We start from the raw sequence: 20,261 nt of genomic DNA, 5'->3' as shown, positions 1-20,261 counted from the left end.
CATTGGATAATTAGCATATATCCATTGCTGGCCAACTCGATCATGACCAAATTAATATCTTCTTTAGCAGCAGAGTTTGAACATTGTCCATGGAAATAGTGTATAGTTCAACTATTGAAGAAGTCTTTGTCTCTCTAAAAATGAACTTAGAAGATATTTTACAACTTCAGAACCATATTATTTAACCACACACATAAAGCCAAGAGTGAGCTATCAGCTACGACAGAAATTGCAAATTGCTCCTTCATCTGTACTTCATATTCCTTGTCATATAAATATCTCTCTCTAAAGCATTCCAGAGCAGTTCAATGAGCATTCTATGCTTTTTGGAATCCTACAATAAAATCTTGGGGCATAGCTAAAGTTAATTTAATCTGATGTGTAAGACCATTAACAGCAGTTTTTTAAAATTCGTTCTATTCTTTAAATGTATAATTTTTTTTTTTAAAAAAAAAATAGAAAATGCCATGAAAGTACAAACATTCTCGATGTTCCGTAAACTAAGAGAATACCAAGAGAATCAAGAGTGATAGCTTAAATCTAAGATAACACTTAATTCCTTTAACATTATATATATATATAATAACAATAATAATAATAATTTATAAAAAAAAAATGAAAAAAAGATTTATCTTTTCTCTCTCTTTTCTCTAACATTCTATTTGAAAGAATATTTAAATGACTTTCTCTTTCCTCTAACATTTACTTGCAATAATATTTAAATGGTATAGGACAAGGATAATGCAAGTTATTGTAGAATTTATTTGAATAGAGAAGTAAAAAGTAGTTTGATTCCTTAAATTTAAGAAAAATCTAAGGGAAGTAGAGACTTCGAGTCTTCAATCTGCTCATCCTTAGTTTGGACGGCTTTCATAGATCTGGTTCTTTCGTAGCCAGATCTGCTCATCTTCGTCACACACTTAACCAACGTCTCCATCGATTGTTCCGCTTCGATCCTCCATCTAAGTACCACTCATCAGCGCGTCGACTTCACTCGCTGGAGTGTAGCCTTCATGCGCCTTCTTGCTGCCACTCTTCACCGTCGTGGCTTGTTGATATTGGGTATTTCTGTGTTACCTGTTTATGGGTAATTGTCTCTCTGGTTTTTGTTGTTTTATCCTATGGTGGAGACTTTTGTTCCTGGAGTGTTTCACTCATTGACAATAGACCTTGTTCTGGTTTCAACGGTGCTTTCTCCTCCTCAACTTTCACTCGGAGGTTGTTGTAATTTCAGCCTCGCAAAGGTTTGGGTAAGGTGGAAGGCTCTCTTGAGGGTCATGACCCTATATTCCTCTGTTTTGGCACCTATATCGTTTTACACAGTCCATTCATTTTCTTTTGCCCAAGATATAGAGGACCAAGACATTTACCACCTCTTTGGGGTCATAAAACACTCATTTCTTGTTTGCTGATTACATATTTAATATTGTTTCTTTGGTTTGAGTTTATTGTTGAGGAGTCCATCCTTTATAAACTTGTTATTGTTGTTGCTTAATTGTAACCCTTTTCTCCTTTAATGTAGGTGATGTATTTTTTTTTTATTATTTAAAAAGAAAAAAAGAAAAAAGAAGAGACTTTTGTTTTGGCGCCTTTTGTAATTGAACTTTGGCTGAAGAAGGTGGGCTGGATCTGCTGGTTCTGAAGAAGTCAAATTGGGCTTCAAAGATCTGGAAATAGACTTCAGCCCAACATTACAGGCCGGGGAAAAGACCAGATTAATGTCGGTCCTCCACTTCAACTTCCTTCTGACTCAGCTTATACCCAAATAACATATTAATTAACTCTTTTTTATCGGTTTAAATCTTTAGAATAATTTGTGATTTAATATGGTATTAATTTATTAGAGTAGAAATTCTGGGTTCTATCCATGTCTTATCAATTCACCTTTCATTTTAATTAAATATTTTATATATTGGGCCTCTCTTATTAAATAAAAGTTTGGACACACACATGAAGAAGAAAAAAAGAGTGTTAAAAATATTAACAAAATAATTAAATCCCCCTTATTATCGGTTTAAACTTTAGAATAAATAGTGATTTAAAATAAGGAATATATGTGCTTTAATTTCTTATTTTTACGTGTTAATTTGGAGTCATTGATCAGGGTTAGGTCTCAAAATTGGACCAATATAGACTTGGGCCACATGTTCAGGGGATTAAGTACTGAAAGCCTTCATACAACAGATATGAGTTTTCAAGTGGGCTGCTCTCAAACACTTTATTCTTGAGGGCTCAGGTCCATATGACCCCTACTTATATCCACCCACTTCCCATTATCTACTCATGAGGTTAGGAAATCTCAAAATTAACAAAGTATATATTGTCATTGTTATGATTTATGAATTTAGAAAAGGATGCTGATGATGCAAGAGGGCAGTAGGAGTGCAAGATTTCTGTATGATATAGAGCAATTCTGTATAATATGAAGCTTATTTCAACATTGTTTCTCTTTTACAATGCAACGAACATTAAGAAATACTTTTACAGAAATATTTCCTTTATATTTTTCGGCGTTTGGCTTGTATGAAAAATGAGCGATAGCGGAAAACGGTTGGCAATCTCTGTCGGAGGTCCGGCGGTTTAAAAAGGAGAAGTTCAAACTCGAAAAATGGCTTATGAAATTTAAAAACGCGTGGAAATCATTTTCTGAAAGTAAAGAAGCTTTTTTTATCGAACCAAAAATATTTTCAGTTTGACTATCATTTTTTATTACACATAACACTGAAAAATACAAAAAATATTTTTCAAAAAATAGTTTACACAGAAACAAACGAAACCTAAATGTAACACTAACTTCAAAATCACTTGCATACAGTCCAAAATGGCAAGAATGCTATTAGGAATATTGCAATTTTTACTACAAGTTCTTTAAATATTATTGCGATAGTTTACGTAACACTTATCATATAAGCAAACAAAATATGGATTGACAAGTGAATTTATAAGAATCACACAACAACTCCAAGCATTCTCTGTATGGCAAATAGTTAATTTCTAAATTGAATAATGCTAAATACCATATTTTTATCTTATAAATATCCTATAATGTTAACGTGATAGTCCTAACTAACTCTTAATTCAATCCTTATTAATATATATATATATTATTCACAAAGATTAATTGGGACTACCAATTTAATGTTGTAACTTGTTTGATTGTGATCCCAAGGTTTAGATTGACTATAGAACATGGACCGTGCGATTTATAGCCGAACTGGGTGTCCCATGATTCCAAAAATTTCCAAGGCAACTAAGAATATAAAATGAAGAAAAAGCATAGGTTAGTGGAGGTCATGAAATTAAATGAGAAGCAAAGAGGCAGACAGACATTCCATCCAAGAAGCCACTAACTCTCCCTTACACCCATCTCAATTCCATCTAAGCCCACAAAAGTGGTCAACATGTACATATCGTTTTTATATATTAGTTTCCTTATAATTAATTAATTACACATTTCAAATAAGTTTTATCATATGCATTGATGGGTTTGTTGGAGAGACCATTTCCCCTGTTTTGGGCTTAATGGGAGTGTCATGCACGTTAGTGAAAGCAGCCATGGCTGCTTTGAATCGACCTCACGGAGACAATGCATATATGCAGTCTCAATGGAGCACTGTACAGCCTTCCCACTAATGACATTTTTGAATCTTCTAATTCTCTATTAGGAAATGAGTTAATTTCTTGATTTGCATGGACATGCATTATTCAAAGTTCGATGACAACCACTTGAAAAAACGTAACATTCAAGTGAACTTGGCTTTTGAGGGTTTGGGACTCCTATCAATAGCATTAGAAGTCGATGTTAATTATATCCTGGTTTTCAAGTGCGTTTGGCCTCACGATTTTGCAGGTCAAAATATTTGTTTTAAAACAAAATTGCAAAAAACATTCCGTTTGAAAAAAAATAACGGTTTGAAAATGTGGATGAAATCCAGATAAAAAGTTAGTACATAACATAACTCTTTTAAAAATGCACGATTTTAAAAGTTGAACCACAAATTCAAAGACAGAAGCAACGTTCTTTTAAATATTTTATCATATGCGTAATTGTATTTGTTTAAAATTGTACTTTCATTAATTGCGCCCTTTAAACTATACGTTTTGAGATTGTTAAACCAAACAGATACATTCTCAAGATGTTTAGGCCTTAAAAATTGACAGACTCGATCCCTCGGCAAAATGATCATTATTGAGTCATGACTAGTAGGAGATCGACAGTAAAAGTACTAATTAAAGTAGTTGTCAACAAATTAAACAAAATTATGTATCCCAACTACTAGTACTGCAGATAATTGACAACATAAGTTTTCATTATTACATATTCATTCGGTTTCAAATCCTTCCTTAAAGCATATGTTTTATTATTTCTTCCTTTCATGACTCTACTTATGCCTTCTCTTAATTTCCCTCCTCACCATTCCCTATATTTACAAATGATAACAGTTTCATACTGACCTAATTGTTCATATGATCAGATCGAGATCATATATGGCAAATTTCTAAAGCATATTTTGAACCTCTAGATCGAAAAGCTTAGAAAATGAAGAAGAAGAAGTGCTGCACTGGTAGACAACCTCTCCGTACATGTACCTTTAAGCATATTGAACTGCCTCCTATCCAGGTGTATCTATAATTGAAGTAACTGTAAGGACTATCTAGGGTTGTATTGGAAGACGTAAAGAAGGGTTCTTTCTCCACATGCCATCATGTGGATGGCTAGATCGCACGTACCTATGTAATAATTAGCTGAGCAAATCCCCATGCACTCAGCACTCAGCACTCATGCATCCATCTCCGGTCCTTGCTGTGAAATGGAATGATTTACGTAGCTATCAGTGAACTTTTGGGGATATTTTTCTATTTTTTAATTTTGATGTTAAAAGATCAAAATACTTTTGGTGTTGGTTAAAATGTTTGTATTTTTTAGATCGAAAATAAAAATCATTGTGTCATAGCTATCGTTAATTGCATGTCTAACCTTACCTAGGTCCCGTTTGAAAATTTTTTATTCCTCTCCTGCCCTTAAGGTTTTTTTTTGGATGATTGAAAAATAGGACTGATGTGACATAAAGTTGAAATAATTTATATGAAAAAATAAAAAAAAAAATTGTATTGTAGCGAGTTTTTTATTTAAAAAGTAATAAGAAAATGTTGATATTTTTTTCTTCTTTCCTTTTTATTTTGGTAACTACAATACTACATAGTAGAGAGAGAGAGCAAGCCTAAGATTTGGTGTGTTCCGGGGGGGAGGTTTCTACGCCTCTCTCCCCCGGTGGTGATGTTTTCCTTGCCATTTAGGGGAGGTTTTTGTTCCTCCCTGGTTAGATCCAGTGGAGTTTAGATATTTTCTAGCCTTTAGGGTTGTGGAGTTTGTTCCCCCCGAGTTAGATCCGGTGGTGGTTGTTGTCCCTTGGCAGTAGACTTCACGATTCTGGGTTGGGGAGTGATTTTTTTGGGTTCCTCAAGTAGAGTTTTCCTGACTTGGACTATTTGTTTTGGGTTTTCTTTGTAGTCAGATCTGCTCTCTCTGGTGGGCTTCCTCAAGGCACGCGCCTTTCCACAGGGATCACCGGCCTCTTCTGGTCCAGCAGCTTCCAGCCACGGTCGTGCCGGCTCTCCACGCTCGGCGCGTGGCCTACACGCGCCAAGGAGGTAACTCCCTGATCCGGCGTGTGTGGGTCACGACTTGTCTTCCAAGGTGCAGTGGGTGGTTTCTTGGTGGTTCGGGGGTCTTCCGGCAATTTTTTGTTGTAGAGGAGGTCCGCTGTGCGGCGCGTGGCCTGCACGCGCCGTCACCGGCAGAGTCGTTTCCCAACTCTGGTCCCGTTTTGGTTTTCTGCTTAGGGTGTTTTGTTGTTTTTTATTTTCTTTCCACAGTCAGCCTATGTGTTGCATAAATGTTGCAGGACTATTTGTTGGCTTAGGTGCTAAATCTGCCCTCTTTTTATTTGTTGTCTGTGTTGAAATGTAAAGAGTGGCCCATCGGTGCCCTTTTAATATTTTTGTATTGCTTTAGGTTGTTGTCCAAGTCAGGTTTTCTGGCTTAGGGTGATGGGGTCTTGTACCTCTTTTATTTGTATTTGGTCCTTGCCCTGGGACTTTCATCTGAAGAAATATATAATAGCAAATGCTATTTGTTCAAAAAAAAAATTAAGAATGTTTTCAAGTTGAATTTTTTGGGAGATGTAAAAATAAGGAAAGGAGAGGAAAAAATAAATTTCAAACGGGGCTCTTAAAAGGGCTGCAAAATAAGAATGAAAGTACTTCACCCTAGTTCTTTCCTTTCAATATAGGAAAAAAAAATAATAAAAAAGAAAAGAAAAGAAAAGAAAAAAAGAACAAAAGAACAAAGCCAAAACCAAAAACAGGACAAAATAAAATAAAACAAATTTGAGTTCAATCAAGTTGAAATTAAGCTAACATTGTTAATTATCTAGGCTAGGCTGGCTCAGACTAGCGCCCATACCCCAAATCAAATTGGACTCCACCAATTCTTATAAAAAAAAAAAATGGACTCCACGAAAACCACATAATAAAAGAAAATGTCATGATCAGCAGTACCATTACATAATGAGACATATCCAATTCTCGCCCAATATATCTATTTGACCTCTCATCTTTTACAATTGCCATTTGATGGGTTAAATCTTATATATATATATTCTAATCATACAACAATATTGATTTATTTGTAACATATCATCATGTATAATTCCAAGAGTACTACTATATATAACATTTTTATCCCACAATTGTAATGTGAAAATTCCAACAAACCCTTCAATTTTATTTAACAAAAATTAATCCAAATGTTGGTTGGGAGTCGAGACTACCACATCAATATTATTAAATAATTATGAGATAAAAATGTAATTTATAACATTACTCTTAATCAAAATGATATTGAAATCTAATTACTTTTTTAAATCTCGTCAATTAGTATCCCATAGGAAACCTCAACAATTAATTCAGTTAATTTATTTATTTTTTTTAAAAAAAAATGACTAAAAGTTAATGATAGCTAACTTTTAAAGTTAAGTCTTCAAGAAGAATATGTTCTTTATTTTTAGCTCGATTAATCTTTAATTTTTCTTTTCCTCATATCCTATTTTTCTTCAGATAAGTCTAAATGCTAATTAATATCAGGTTGTTTAGCCAAAAAAAAAAAAAGGGAAAAAAAATGTTACTTTATTTTTGTTTTCTCATCAATTAATATAACAGTTAAAAAAAACTCAATTAATTACCTTCATTGATTAATCAGAAACTGGTAGATCCTTCAGTACTGTGAGTCATACAACTTTTCATGTTGCTCATTTGTGCCAAATTAATTAAGTCAGATGACAAAGAAACATATCCAACATCAACCCTAAAGAAATGTCTAGAGCTACTCACCTATTTCTCTTCATTAGTCGTATTTAATTGAAACATATCAAACATTAATTAACCAACCAGGCAACCAACATGATGTCTGACGAGTCTCTCCAAATAAAGGCCGGAGAACACATCACAACTCATCTAATTAACTTCTCATCTTATGCAAATGACCCTTAATTGGTAGCTAATTATACAATCGATCACGAGATTCCATATACATATTTGACTTATTTGCAATATTCCATTTTGTACAATATAATCCAATTCTTATTATTTCTTAAGCTATAGCAAATTCAAATTGAATAGGATCAGATCGATTTGTTTTATAAATTTTATTTTGTTGTATGTAATGCAGTAATGTGTATATAGCATCATATATCATTTAAAACTTTTAAATAATATAACAACGTAATATTATACATTATTTAATCTGTAAAATTAAACATATAACAATAAGAATAGTAGTTAGAAGAAATAAAATGTTTTTTATTTTATTTTATATAATTATAATAATAATAAATAAATAAAAATATACTTTCGGTAGGAAGCTTCACCCATGCGCCTTGGGAAGCATTGCGAAGCACGCGTTAATAAGAAAAAAAACAAACTTTGCAATTTACAGGGCGACCGGTGGGTCCGTACCGCACTATCTCTCAACAGCTATCCCTAAAACAAGCCACGCACAGTCTCCACGCGGCAGAAGGTGCGAGTGGTACCGAGATCATCCGTGAAGCACCTCTACAAGAGGTTCCTTCGTGCCAGTGCAAACACGTTCGTGTGGAAAATCTCCGAATTCTACGACCCACTCTTCTCAGCTCTCACTTTTCTCGTATTTCTCTCTCAAAAAAAGAAAAGAAAAGAAAAGGCCCAATCATTTTCTTTCTTTCTCTGTGTTTGGCCACAAGTGCATGACATTAAATACATTGCTCGCTACTAGAATTTGGATTGTTTCTCTAGACGAGAGATACAGAGAAAGAGCGTGTGGGATCAGACGGTGTGTAGGTGGTGAATCGGTCTTTCTTCTTCTTGTTATTCGCCCTCATTCTTTGACTTTGGAATTCCATTTCACTCTCCTTTTTCTCTTCTCGAATTGACAGCCTTTTCTGATCATTTCACGGGGGTCTTTGGAGAATCCAATATCTCCGAAGCCCATTTCTTCAATTCTCCGCCTTTATCTTCTTCAGTTCTTCTGAATTTTGCATGAGCATTTCGTGGGATCATACAATTTGGTTTCTTTTCATTGAAGATCCATTGGTGGGAGTTAATTGAAGCCAAATTCGAAACTGGGTCTTTGACGGTTTCGAATTTGCTTTCAAAATGTGTATTTTCTGAGCTGCCGAGTTTTAATTTACTCGCGTGTCCGTTATAAATAGACAACATTAAGGTAAAGATTTTGGTTTATTATCCATTGTAAAATTCTCTATTCTCTTTCGAAATTTGATCTTCATTTCCAGGAAGCTGTGCTTTCATTCATCGAATCTGCACAAAAAAAAAACCCAACCCATCCAGCTCATTCACACGGGGAATGTTCTTTTTAGTTTAATTTCCTAATCCCAATTATAATACTATTCATTCAAAATCGCTTCTTTAGTTCAAATTCTTGGCATTTGCTTTCTTTCCAATCAAATCTTGATTGATTTTGTGTTGCGCGGCTAATGGGTTGCGCAAGCTCGAAGCAAAAGCGATGCCGGCACTGCCAGAGCCACTATTCCCCTGTTCCCAGAAGCTACTCTATGCACGTCCACCACCCACCAGAGAGCCGCGGCGACAGCTACCATGTCGTCGCTCTCACCTCCTCCACGTTGGGCTCGCTCAACCAAATCAACCATTCCAACAACAAGATCATCGACGTTGGCGACGATCTCAACGAAGGTAATGGCTGCTACAATGGCTATGTCGATGAAACCGAGAAGAAGAAAAGTAAGGAATTCACAATAGGCCTAATTGAAGCCAAGACGTGGTCCAGCATGATCGAAGAGAAAATCCCGAAAATTATACCGAAGACGCCGATTAGAACTCCACCAGGAGAGCCCGAGACCATCAATGCGTGGGAATTGATGGAAGGCCTTGAAGACGTTAGTCCTCTCCGGTCCCCAATTCATCTCAGGAGCTTTTCTTTTGATATCGTTCGCAATCCAAATCCGATTCAGAATCCGTTCGATCGCCCGAAATCAAGGTTTCAAGAGGACGGCGCGGCCTCGCCTAAGCCTATGTGGCTTCATATGGCCGAAGGCGAGCCTGTAATTTCGGACTTTGATCCCGAAGTCATTTCTACGTTCAGAAAATCACTCCAAGAGCTTCCATCCGATAACCCATTTCATCTTCGGCCATTGGACAATGAGAAACAACATCATCAAGAAGTAATTGCAGAATCCGGCAATGAAAAGAAGGTAGACGGTACTGTTAGTAATGGCTACAAATGCGGGAAGGATAAGGTTGTTTTGTATTTCACGAGCCTCCGAGGTGTGCGGAAGACGTTCGAGGACTGTTGCCATGTGAGAGTGATCATAAAAGGCCTTGGAATCCGAGTCGACGAGCGGGACGTGTCAATGCATTCCGGGTTCAAGGAGGAGCTGAAAGAGCTAATGGGAGAAGGGTTTAGTGGCGGTGGCTTGCCGAGGGTGTTTCTGGGGGAAAAGTACATCGGCGGGGCTGAAGAAATCCGGCTATTGCACGAGGATGGGCAGCTCGAGAAGTTGGTAGAGTTTTGCGAAAGAGTGGATGACGGTGGTCATGGTGCTGGTTCAGCTTGTGAGGCTTGTGGGGATGTAAGGTTTGTGCCTTGCGAGACTTGTTCCGGTAGTTGTAAAATTTATTATGGAGGTGATGAAGAAAAAGAAGAATCAGAAGAAGCAGCAGAAAAAGAAGAAGAAGAAGAAGAAGAAGAAGGAGGAGGAGGAGGAGGAGGAGAAGGGGGTGAGGATGGTGAGTATGGATTCCAACGTTGCCCTGATTGCAATGAAAATGGGCTTATACGCTGCCCCATATGTTGCTGCTATTAGTTTTCAGTCTCATTAGCAAAGGTTCTTTTCCAAATTTTGTGTCCATCTCTTTCTGCTTTTTTCGTGAGTTGTTTGTTGTACAGTAGAGTATTGTTATTGTTTGACTGGAGATGAATGAGAAGAACTGTAGTAGGAGAGGGTGATCAATAAGGTTGTTCTAAAGCAGGTTTCCTCAACCTCAGATTGAGTTGTTGTAAGGGCTGTCTGTATACTTTATATTTTTTTTTTTTAATTTTTTCAGAAAGCAAAAGAGGCTTGTATACTTTTCTCCTTTACATGTATATTAAAAGATACTACATGAAAATGTGCATCTGCAGCTCATCTCCCTTTTCATCTTCTTCCAAAGCATCGGTTTTCTAAAAGGCAAACGGATCATCTCCATTTCAAATCTCTCCATTTTATTTGAAATGGAGAAGAGTCGGTCTCTTATGGACAAGGGGTAAAATTGTTTCAAAAAAGTAAAATGACAATATTATCTTTTGTTTTATAAGGGACTAACTCCTCTCTATTTCAACTAAAATGGAGAGGATCTGTTTCCTTCTAAAAGATAATACCACTCACTATGGCTTCGATTGAGGTCATGAACTTCACGTGGGATTTGTGAGGAACAATGCAAGTCTACGAGAGCATAATATGGCTTTAGATTCAAAAAAATTTGGGCCGAAAATGGAGAAGATGAGTGCAAGCCCATGAGTGTCCGAATAAGTATTTGACCTGTCAGGTTGGAGGGCTCACCTATTTGAATATCGCAAAACCCACATCCTCTTTCATTTTCTGTCCAAATTTTATGAAATTCGGGTTAAAAATTTCGTGTAATTGCTCTATCCAATGATGTACTAAAGAGTAAAGTGGCTTTTGAAGCATAATTGAAACCATTGCAACTTGCAAGTCCACTATGTACGCATGAAGAGAGGAGGAAGAAAACAAATTATGATAATTATCAGGGATGAAAGTCTTGCTCATTGATTTAAAAAATGATATTAATTACTTGTTATTATATATAAACAGTAGTTCGGCTGTATTGTCCTAGCGGCGGTGAGCAATATTGTTGGACCAACTTTTTGGAATTCATTAATATTTATTATTTATTCATTGATTATCTTGGAGAACACTTAAAAAAAAGGCTAAATAGTGAATACTAATATTCAAATTAAACTAATTAGGTGAAGAACATACATGTCTTAGCTTGGTCAACGTCGGCGACGGCGAGGGACCAAAAAGGCCAGTGATTAAAGGAAGAATGACAAGGTGACATGGTCAAGTCCTATTTCTTTACTTGAGCAACCTGAAGACTATTTCTTTTGGAAGCCATCTGAATTGGACAAGTCTGGTTGTGCTTCTAGAAAACTATTTTAAAAATATAAAATAAAACTTACAAATATGATTGTTTTCAATGACTTTTATTATTCCTGAAATGAAAAAATAAAAATAAAAATAAAATGTTGATTTCAGTAATAATCTCTTTGAAAACACGATTACTGACACATTTTTACACTATATTCTATTTTTATGAACCTTTTTTTAAAAAAAAAAAAAAAAAAACATTTTGGATAATTGGTTAACTATATTTATCCCCCCTCTATCTAGTAACTACAATCATTTTTACAATGTTCTTCCCCAATTTATCAAAAATATCTGCAGTCCGCAGTTAGTTCCAAATGATAAAAATATGATTTACCTTTTTCTAAATATTTTTTATATCATAAAAGGTAATTTTATTAATTTGAATTGCGGAGGAAGGGAGACGTTTCAACCCTAAGTAATAGATTGGACGGGAGGAGGAGACATTAATTGCAAAAAATGAAATATTGAACGGACGGCAAGATCTAATTTCATTTTCTCTCTCTTTCATAAAAACACTTAAAACTATATCTTGGTAATTGAAAAAACTACAGCATTTATGCTGTAGTTTTTTTTTTTATAGCACTTAAGCCAAATTCTTATTGAAAGGATAATAATTAGAAGGACGGTAAATGTAGTTTTTCATATATTTTTCAACCACATCAAAGAGACGGCAAAATATTTACTAGTTTATCCCAACAAAAATCCAAGAAATTTCATTGTCCAACCTTGTGATTGCCTCTAAAAAAAAAAATCTAAAAAATTAAAAAATCTAAAAAAAAAAAAAATCTAAAAATTGATACCATAAATTGACACTTTTAAGTTTGAATGCATTTTTTTCAAAAATAATAAAAGACGAGAGATTATATAAGCAAAATTCTCCCATTATTTTAAGATCAGGAACATGAGAAGAAATAGACATGGAGCTAGATATCCATGCAGTGCCATTTGCATAGGGTGGAACTGCTAAGGGACACATAAACGATACAAATAGTAAGAGCCAATATATATATATATATATATCTTCACCTGCTTATTTCTCTTGTCAATCAATTGTGTTACTTCATTATTCAAATTCGTATTTGCCTCCAGCCAAGAAGATCACAATAGGCTATAGGCTTCATGACAATTGCCCATCTAATCATTGTCAAAATCAGCTTGCGATGCCGATGGCAAGACATTGAGAGCTAGAAAACAATGACATGACTTTAATTCACAAAATAGTTTCAATTATCTCTGATACATGTTATGGCATCACCTACATGTTTCAATTTGGTTGTAAACTCACCACCACATCTTAATGGAAATGGATCCATTCTGGTTGTCGCATTGAAAACCATTTGAAAAAAACTAGTCCATGATGTTGGAGTCTCTCTAACAAATAATTGAAACAATCAGTAACTTCTAAGATCTGTGAAATGTCTACAGTAGTAATGAAACTATGTTTTTTTGTGGGATTAGGATTCCCTACGGTTCTAGAAAAATTGTAAATTCTTTAGTTATGCATTTTCTAAACATCGAAACGTTTGAAAAACGTCGCTTATTAAAAAAAAAAGTGGCACGTTATAGTTGAGAATTGAGTATATTTTCATCAAATTTTTGTTCTCTATGTTGTAAAATAAATTGAGAAAAATTGTCTTCTGGTTTTCTAAACAAGAAGCGTCTTTGCAAAAGTGAAGAAAACGCTTTTTGGGAGAGAAATTCTTTTTGGCTGTTTCGATAACATGCCACATTTTTAATATATATGTCATTTGCTAAGTGTTTCGATGCTTAAAAATGGCATAAATTCCGTAATTTAAGAATCCAAAATTTCTTTAAAATTGTAAGGTCGACTTTACACGAATTTACTAACTTTATTAAAGAACTTCATAAGAAATTAGGGTTAGACAAGAAGGTTTGATCTTGCACTTGAATTAATTTTTAGTTTTACAATTAGGGCAAAGACAACTAAAATAATAGATATGTGAGTTTAATTAAATGGCGCAATATTATTGGCACATTAATTAATGGTTTCAGTTTTTTCTTTATTATTATTTTGAAGTGTTACGCAATTAAGGAGTTCGTTGGGTTGTAAAGACGGTGATGAAAGGTGTACGCGGCGGGGATAGTTGGGCAGCCAAGGAGGAGCATTTGAAAATTACAAAGTAGTTGACATGTGAAAGGAAAGCACTAAGCAGCGTCTCATCTCATAAAATCAACCAGAAAAAAATAATAAAAAAAAAGGTCAATTTTTAAATGAACAAAGTTTTTTTTCTTCTAATTTTCTAATAAATGTCTTTTACAAACTGAAGTGACAATTCACATGACACTTATCAAAGTCCCGTTAAAATAAGAACTGCCATATCCTTCAAGAACACTTGCGTATATCTCTACTTCTCTACCTAAACCCTGTGTGCAGATTAATTGAATATGGTAAGAAATATGATTGGAAAACAAAATTAAAAATCCTAAAATATCGATACACCGTATCTAATCACAAGGGTATATGGAAAAATTAATCACATTTCATGTCACTATCAAACATTCCAGGATGCAAGAAGTCAACTGCCTTGGCTTTGTGTCTAGCGCGCTTGCCTGGTGTCACGGGCTCAAGACAAGCACAGCAAGCACGTCGGTAAGGTGCTAGGCATGACTGGTGCCGTGAACTCGCGGTCCATGACAACTTGAAGATCAGTCAAATGCCCCAAAGGGTCACATAACATTTGAATTCCTGAAAAAGCAGACAGCTGTCTATGCTCACACCAGACAATATTCATGGTAATTTTTGAAGAGACATGCCTTGTTATTGCTCAAGGCCAAGGGTTGTCACTGCCTTATGACTGGCATTTTTATCTGTTTGTGTACAACAACATAGGTAAAGCAAACTAATAAAAGAGTTGAATGCTAGGGTCAATCTACTTATTTACTATCATGGCTACCCATATCAGCGGCAGCTTTGGCTGCACGAGTCAACATGTCTGAAACCCAAAGCGCCCCTTTGGCAAAGTAGTTGCTGTTGACTACAGCAGTACCTGCTGCAACAGCTGCTTTCCCCGTAACCCTCGCTGCAATTACAGCTGCTGTCCCGGTGACAGTTGCGGCTGACTTGGTGATATCTGAAACATGGTACTTATCATCCACAGACTTAAAAGTTTCCATGCCAGCATAAATCTGTTCGGTAAGCCCTATTCTATAGCTAAGCTCTGCAACCTTAGCTGCAGCGGTAGCTGAGACTCCAAGGGACTCGTCAAAGGCTTTGGCCTTGATTAATGCATCTTTGCCCAGAACATATCCCTTGGCTAACATTGTCTTAACAACTTCCTGAGCCACTGTTACGGCTTCTCCTGGGGTGGAGGTGCATTGTCTCATGTGAGGAGCCTGCTAAAACCATACGAGTTTAGCTTAACAGAACAGTTCAAAATGCAAAGTATTGCTCATAGTGGAAAATTAAAAAGCTGGGTCCCCATTTCACAATCTGCTAAAAGCAGTCTACCAGATAGCAAGTCCACCAAACCTGTCCCTCCTATGAATTTCTTATAGCAACATTTTTAATTTCCTTACTGCATTCCTATGATGATTATCCAAGCTTATCATGTGAAATATAATTTATGTAATGAACCAAGCAACCAACTCCTACAGCCAGCAGAAGGAACGATGCATACCGTTGAGCTAGTATCATCTTCAGGCATCCATGATGAACTATTCCAAGGATCAGATTCATCTGTATATGTTCCCCAACTTTGTATGCATACGCATTGATCTAAAATGGTGGCTCCCTGAAACACACAAAATTGAACAATGGAAATCAATTGATATGTAAAAACATCAGATAGTTGTGCCGTACGGATAGATTCAATGTTCACTCGTTGCACGTTGGACTTTCAATTCAGCGTAATTCAACACCCATGAAAATTCAATTTTGTTAAGTACCAATGAATGACTTATCTCAAAGATATCTCTCAATATGAGAGCATGTTAAAAATTCATAGATGTATGTATACCAGTGTTGTCAAAAGCCAAAAGGCAATCACAAGGCACCAAGTCCTTGTATAGCCTGAGGCCTGAGGTGTCAAAAAGGCAAGTCACGCAAGTGAAGTAAGGCACCAAGTTCTATACATAGTAAAATATTATAAACATAGATTCCATATGTATTTAATGCAGTGGAATATTACAATCAAGTGACTCTTTTTCTAATGGATAGGAGCTGGACTATAAAACATATTATCTGCCTTTATTTCTGCCTTTCTGGCCTTTTATTGGTAGGAATCCCCAAACCACACATTTTTATCGATGCTAGTAACTCACCCTTGCTGATGACAAAATTATCCTTTACTGAAGTTTAATAAGCTATTTCACTTAGGACTATTCAGTCCATTTATAAAACTATAGGAACTTAGAGGCGCTTGCCTCAAGCACCTGGAACTTTATGCAAGGCACTCGCCTAAGTGCTAAAGGCAAGTGTCTCAATAAAGGCACCTCACCTCAAGGCTTCAGAGGCACCCCGCCTCGCTCTAGCACCTAGGCAAGCTCCCAGCTTGCCTTTGACAACACCGATATAGGTAATAATGAAAAATGAAAAATGTTATCAGCAAAATGTAATTGTAGGAAAATCAAGTATTTCCAGTAGGAAGTCTTTTGATATAATTTGGTGGAAAATTATATTCTAATTAACTTATTTCAAATATTTTAGATTTTATCCACAGAAAGAAGTCACTAACTTTTTCTCACGTTGATAGTTGAGCACTTCAAATGAGAAGCAACTATTGCCACTTGCTAATTCATAGCTGATTGTCTGGAGAACTTGAATATTGCTGATTGGTAAGTAGAAAGAGGGATACCTATATCTCAATTTTCATTTTCCAGATAACTTTTATGAGCACTATTAGATATTATTCCTCAAATCTGAGAATATCCTTGGATGTCAAACAAAACAAATTCTAAAATATTCTCAAGGAGACATAAACACATTGACTTTCTATTAAAGTCTCTAGCTTACATTCTTGTCAAATCATACAACTGAGATTAATGTAGGAAAAAAATTCCAGACTCCCTTGGCACAATATTGAAGTCAAATAATACAGTATTGAGTACACTCAAAATGGTATTATTATCAAAACGACTCTTGTTATTCATCAAAAAAAGAAACATATCAAACAACAACTCTTGTTGCAAATCCACCAAAAAATAAAGATAACAGGTTTGAGGGAGGCAATAAACTGTAGTATCCACATAACTACATAAATAGGCCACTAGTTTGTTCCCATAACAATATTAAGTACTCATTTCTTCCCAGAGAGTTTGCAAAGCAACTTACACTGAGCAAAACAGCAGTTCCCAGAGAATAAGCATCTTTAAATGTCACATATGCAGTACAAGCAGATTCACCAGATCTGATTTTTATAACAAAGAAAGCAACTTCCAAATCAGACAGATGTCATAATTCCTATTAAGGTTACTAATATGTGTTCAATTAATGCTATAGAACTTATGCCTCACAAATATGATATGGTGGAAACAATCTCTCTCCCATGGAGGTAGGCACAACTTCAAACCACGTAAATCTTTGTGCATTTTTTTTTTCTTTCTTTCTTGTCTGCATAGAATCGACAGGGGAGTTGCTAGAAGTTAAGGGAGCTTATAGTTATGGTTGCTATAAAGAACTCTAGCTAAGTTTTTTAAGAGTTTCTAGAAATCAGGTATATTCCTTTTGGCCATCAAAAAGATGGAGGGAAAGAGAAGATAATTTGAAAGCTTGCTGAAAAAATTTGCGTTCAGATACTTTGTAAAATTCCAGGATTGTACACTTTTTTTTTTTCCTTTCTGTTTTGCTTAGTTAAATTGGGTTCAAGGAAGAACATTATTGTTTAAGGGCAAATTTTATTCACCAAATGGAGAATTTATCATAATTTTACACTACCATCAATGTGAGTGATGGGGTAGTTGCGAACATTGGTACAGAAAATGAGAATTGAAAGGCAAATATATAATTCACTTTTCATATCATGAAATCTTAAAATTCATAGTTCTCTGTAAATTATGCTGATAGCTTCCATGCCTTTGATGACCCCATCCTAGATTATGAAGATGTGAATGCCAAGTAAAATTCATTGTACTTGTTTCTGTACGAGCATAATTGAATCAATTTCAAGTCGCACAATGGCATTGCTTTTTTTTATTGTTTCCATACAGCTTGGACAAAAATCCAAATGTAATCATGACCAAACCATCATTATGGAGATTGAATTGATAAGTGGATTTGTTTTCAGCAACTAGAAGCAGGGTAGCTGAGTTATACCTGTAAATTTCAACATGCTCGATCACACCGCAGTTAGCAAAAAAATCATAAACATCCTTCTCTGTTGCATTGGGAGATAAGCTTGTAACTTCAGCAGTGTAAGAACCAGGGTACATTGTTTTGAAATTTCACAAAGAAAAAGGTTGGATTTGAATGAACCTGGAAAGTTAAAAAGCAATATGAAACAAAATTTCAGCACCTTAGTTCAATAAAAGGTAGAACGGATCACATAAGAATCATTTTGGTTACTTCAACACTTAACAATGATGAAGGCATTGCATTTCATTACTTTTGATGTTTCATTATAAGGCCATATTTTGCAGGAACAAACATTAAGGATAAGAAAGATATCAGAAAGAGATAGAAGACATTATCATCTAGGGCAGGCTCCCTTTCGGTGGTGACTGAGGTCCATAACTTAGTGGTCCCCAGTTCTTATCAATCCCTTGCATGAGCACATAGTCTATGATGGCCCATATGACTGGGTGCTTCTAACATCTAGTAAGAATAATATCAGGCTTCCACTGAAAACCTGAAGTTTTTCTCTGGGTTAGCTGTAAATTCTAAGTAAATACCACCTGTAGCCTTATTAGTGATCAATAGATTAGGTGATATGCTTATGCAGCATAGCTTTGTGTGTATTAATGTAAATCAAAATGTACTTATGAGCATGACAATGGATTTTTAATTAAAAATGATCCAGAATTAAAGGAAGAGAAAACCTTGGGGCCATCATAATATGCAGTAGCATGCCAAATCTTAAAAGCAAAAGCTTAACTTGCATTAGAAGCATCAAGGCAAGTCAAACAATGCAAGCGGGAAAAGATTGAACTTTGGTTAAAGTGAAACTGCTTGCGTGACTTAGAGAATTCAACTCTACTAAAATGACCATAGTGGCTTTTAATAGATAAAGAGGGCTGGCATTTATCCAAGTAATCTTTGGGTTAGGGGAATTAGGGACAAGTTGATTCTTTGAATAATAGTTTGGAAACAAATGGGTTCCCAAAAGGGAAGGTTATAACAAACTAAAAAAAATCAAGCTTTAGAAATTCCACTTTTCACAACAAAATCATCTCACATCACTTAAATTGGTCCAAAAAAGTTAGTTTTACTTGAAACTTAATAGCATCATTAAGCTAATGATATAATAAAAACTAAATGACAAAACACAGACTAAATTGTCACAACCACACGTATATAAGACTCCAGGAATTAACATCAGGGCAGTACCACAAAGAGGAAAACGAAAACGAAAAGTTCTTGATGCTGGGTACTGAATATTCCAAAATAAAAAGTCATACATATTCTGAACTCATTAAAGGTTTCTGGAACTAGAAACAGAACGAACTGATTAAGCCAGTGGCCCAGTGATTTATATGCGTGCTTGAAAGGTGGGTAGTGGACATTAACAAGAAAGATTGCAAACCCAACAAATCTAACATTGTGAATTTTAGGAAATGATCCTTTGCACGTACCTGTTCTTGATCAGAGGTGAGCACCTGTAAGAGAACGACAGAGTAGAAGAAGATGATGATTCTGGAGTATTCCATTACTCTTCTTTTTATGTTGCTTCTGCTTTAAGTGTTATCATCTCGAATGTGCTAATCCCACGCAGAATAGAGCGCGTGCCTACAAGATATAATTTCGATATAATTGGTTAAACCATTAATGTTGCAATAATTATATAAAAAAACGTTACATATCACATTTTTATCTTATAATTATCCGGCAATGCTGATATGGCAGCTTCAACTAATTATCGGATTTTTTTTTTTAAATAATAAATTATCAAAAGGTTGGTTGGAACTGTCACGTCAGCATCGTATGATAAAAATGTGATTTTTAAGCTTTTAGCATCACTCGTAATTATAAATGAGTAATGTTATATACTACATTTTTATCTCATAATTATAAATGAGTAATGCTTAAAAACACATTTTTATTTCCTAATGTTGATGTGGTAGTGTTAATCAATTTTTATTTTTTTTAAAAAAATAATAATAATAATAATAATAATAATGACTTATCCCTGTTCAAAAAAAATAATGACTTATCCAAGGTTTCTAGCACTACTCTCTAAAAATATATTGGATTTCTATAAATACATTGTTAGACATTCAAATTTGAGGTCTGAAATTTAATAACTCTATTAGGGATATTGATTGGTAATGAATTAACAATTTTTTTTTTTTTTTTTTTTTTTTTTTTTTTTTTTTGCATAATAAGATAAGTAAATGGGAAAAATCTATATACCTCTCTTCTGCAAATCA

The 20,261-nt window shown here is 35.1% G+C and overlaps 2 protein-coding genes across 2 annotated transcripts; one reads left to right on the top strand and one right to left on the bottom strand.

Moving 5' to 3' along the window:
• Positions 1-8,144: 8,144 nt before the first annotated feature.
• Positions 8,145-10,697, top strand: LOC133859715 (uncharacterized protein At3g28850-like). The gene has a single exon (XM_062295228.1). It carries the CDS (start codon positions 9,030-9,032, stop codon positions 10,374-10,376), a length of 1,347 nt encoding a protein of 448 aa, XP_062151212.1. The 5' UTR covers positions 8,145-9,029; the 3' UTR covers positions 10,377-10,697.
• A 3,445-nt stretch (positions 10,698-14,142) lies between these two features.
• On the bottom strand, positions 14,143-19,582 carry LOC133859714 (binding partner of ACD11 1). The gene is made up of 5 exons (XM_062295227.1): positions 19,467-19,582; positions 17,992-18,150; positions 17,011-17,086; positions 15,359-15,472; positions 14,143-15,074 (listed from the first exon to the last, which is right to left on the bottom strand). Exons 2-5 carry the CDS (start codon positions 18,105-18,107, stop codon positions 14,616-14,618), a joined length of 765 nt encoding a protein of 254 aa, XP_062151211.1. The 5' UTR covers positions 18,108-18,150; positions 19,467-19,582; the 3' UTR covers positions 14,143-14,615.
• Between the last annotated feature and the right edge of the window lie 679 nt (positions 19,583-20,261).

This window comes from Alnus glutinosa, chromosome 2, assembly GCF_958979055.1.
Source record: "Alnus glutinosa chromosome 2, dhAlnGlut1.1, whole genome shotgun sequence".
NCBI lineage: Eukaryota > Viridiplantae > Streptophyta > Magnoliopsida > Fagales > Betulaceae > Alnus > Alnus glutinosa.
Note: the sequence above shows the minus strand (reverse complement) of the source record. Positions and strands in the feature narration are given on the sequence as shown.

What these genes read in the sequence shown, in the direction of transcription:
- LOC133859715 (XM_062295228.1), top strand. Translation starts at nt 9,030, where the DNA reads ATGGGTTGCGCAAGCTCGAAGCAAAAGCGATGCCGGCACTGCCAGAGC.
- LOC133859714 (XM_062295227.1), bottom strand. Translation starts at nt 18,107, where the DNA reads ATGTACCCTGGTTCTTACACTGCTGAAGTTACAAGCTTATCTCCCAAT. An exon ending in GAGCATGTTGAAATTTACAG is followed by an intron (nt 17,087 to 17,991) that starts GTATAACTCAGC and finishes TATAAAAATCAG; the next exon opens with ATCTGGTGAATCTGCTTGTA. An exon ending in GAACTGCTGTTTTGCTCAGT is followed by an intron (nt 15,473 to 17,010) that starts GTAAGTTGCTTT and finishes TGTGTGTTTCAG; the next exon opens with GGAGCCACCATTTTAGATCA.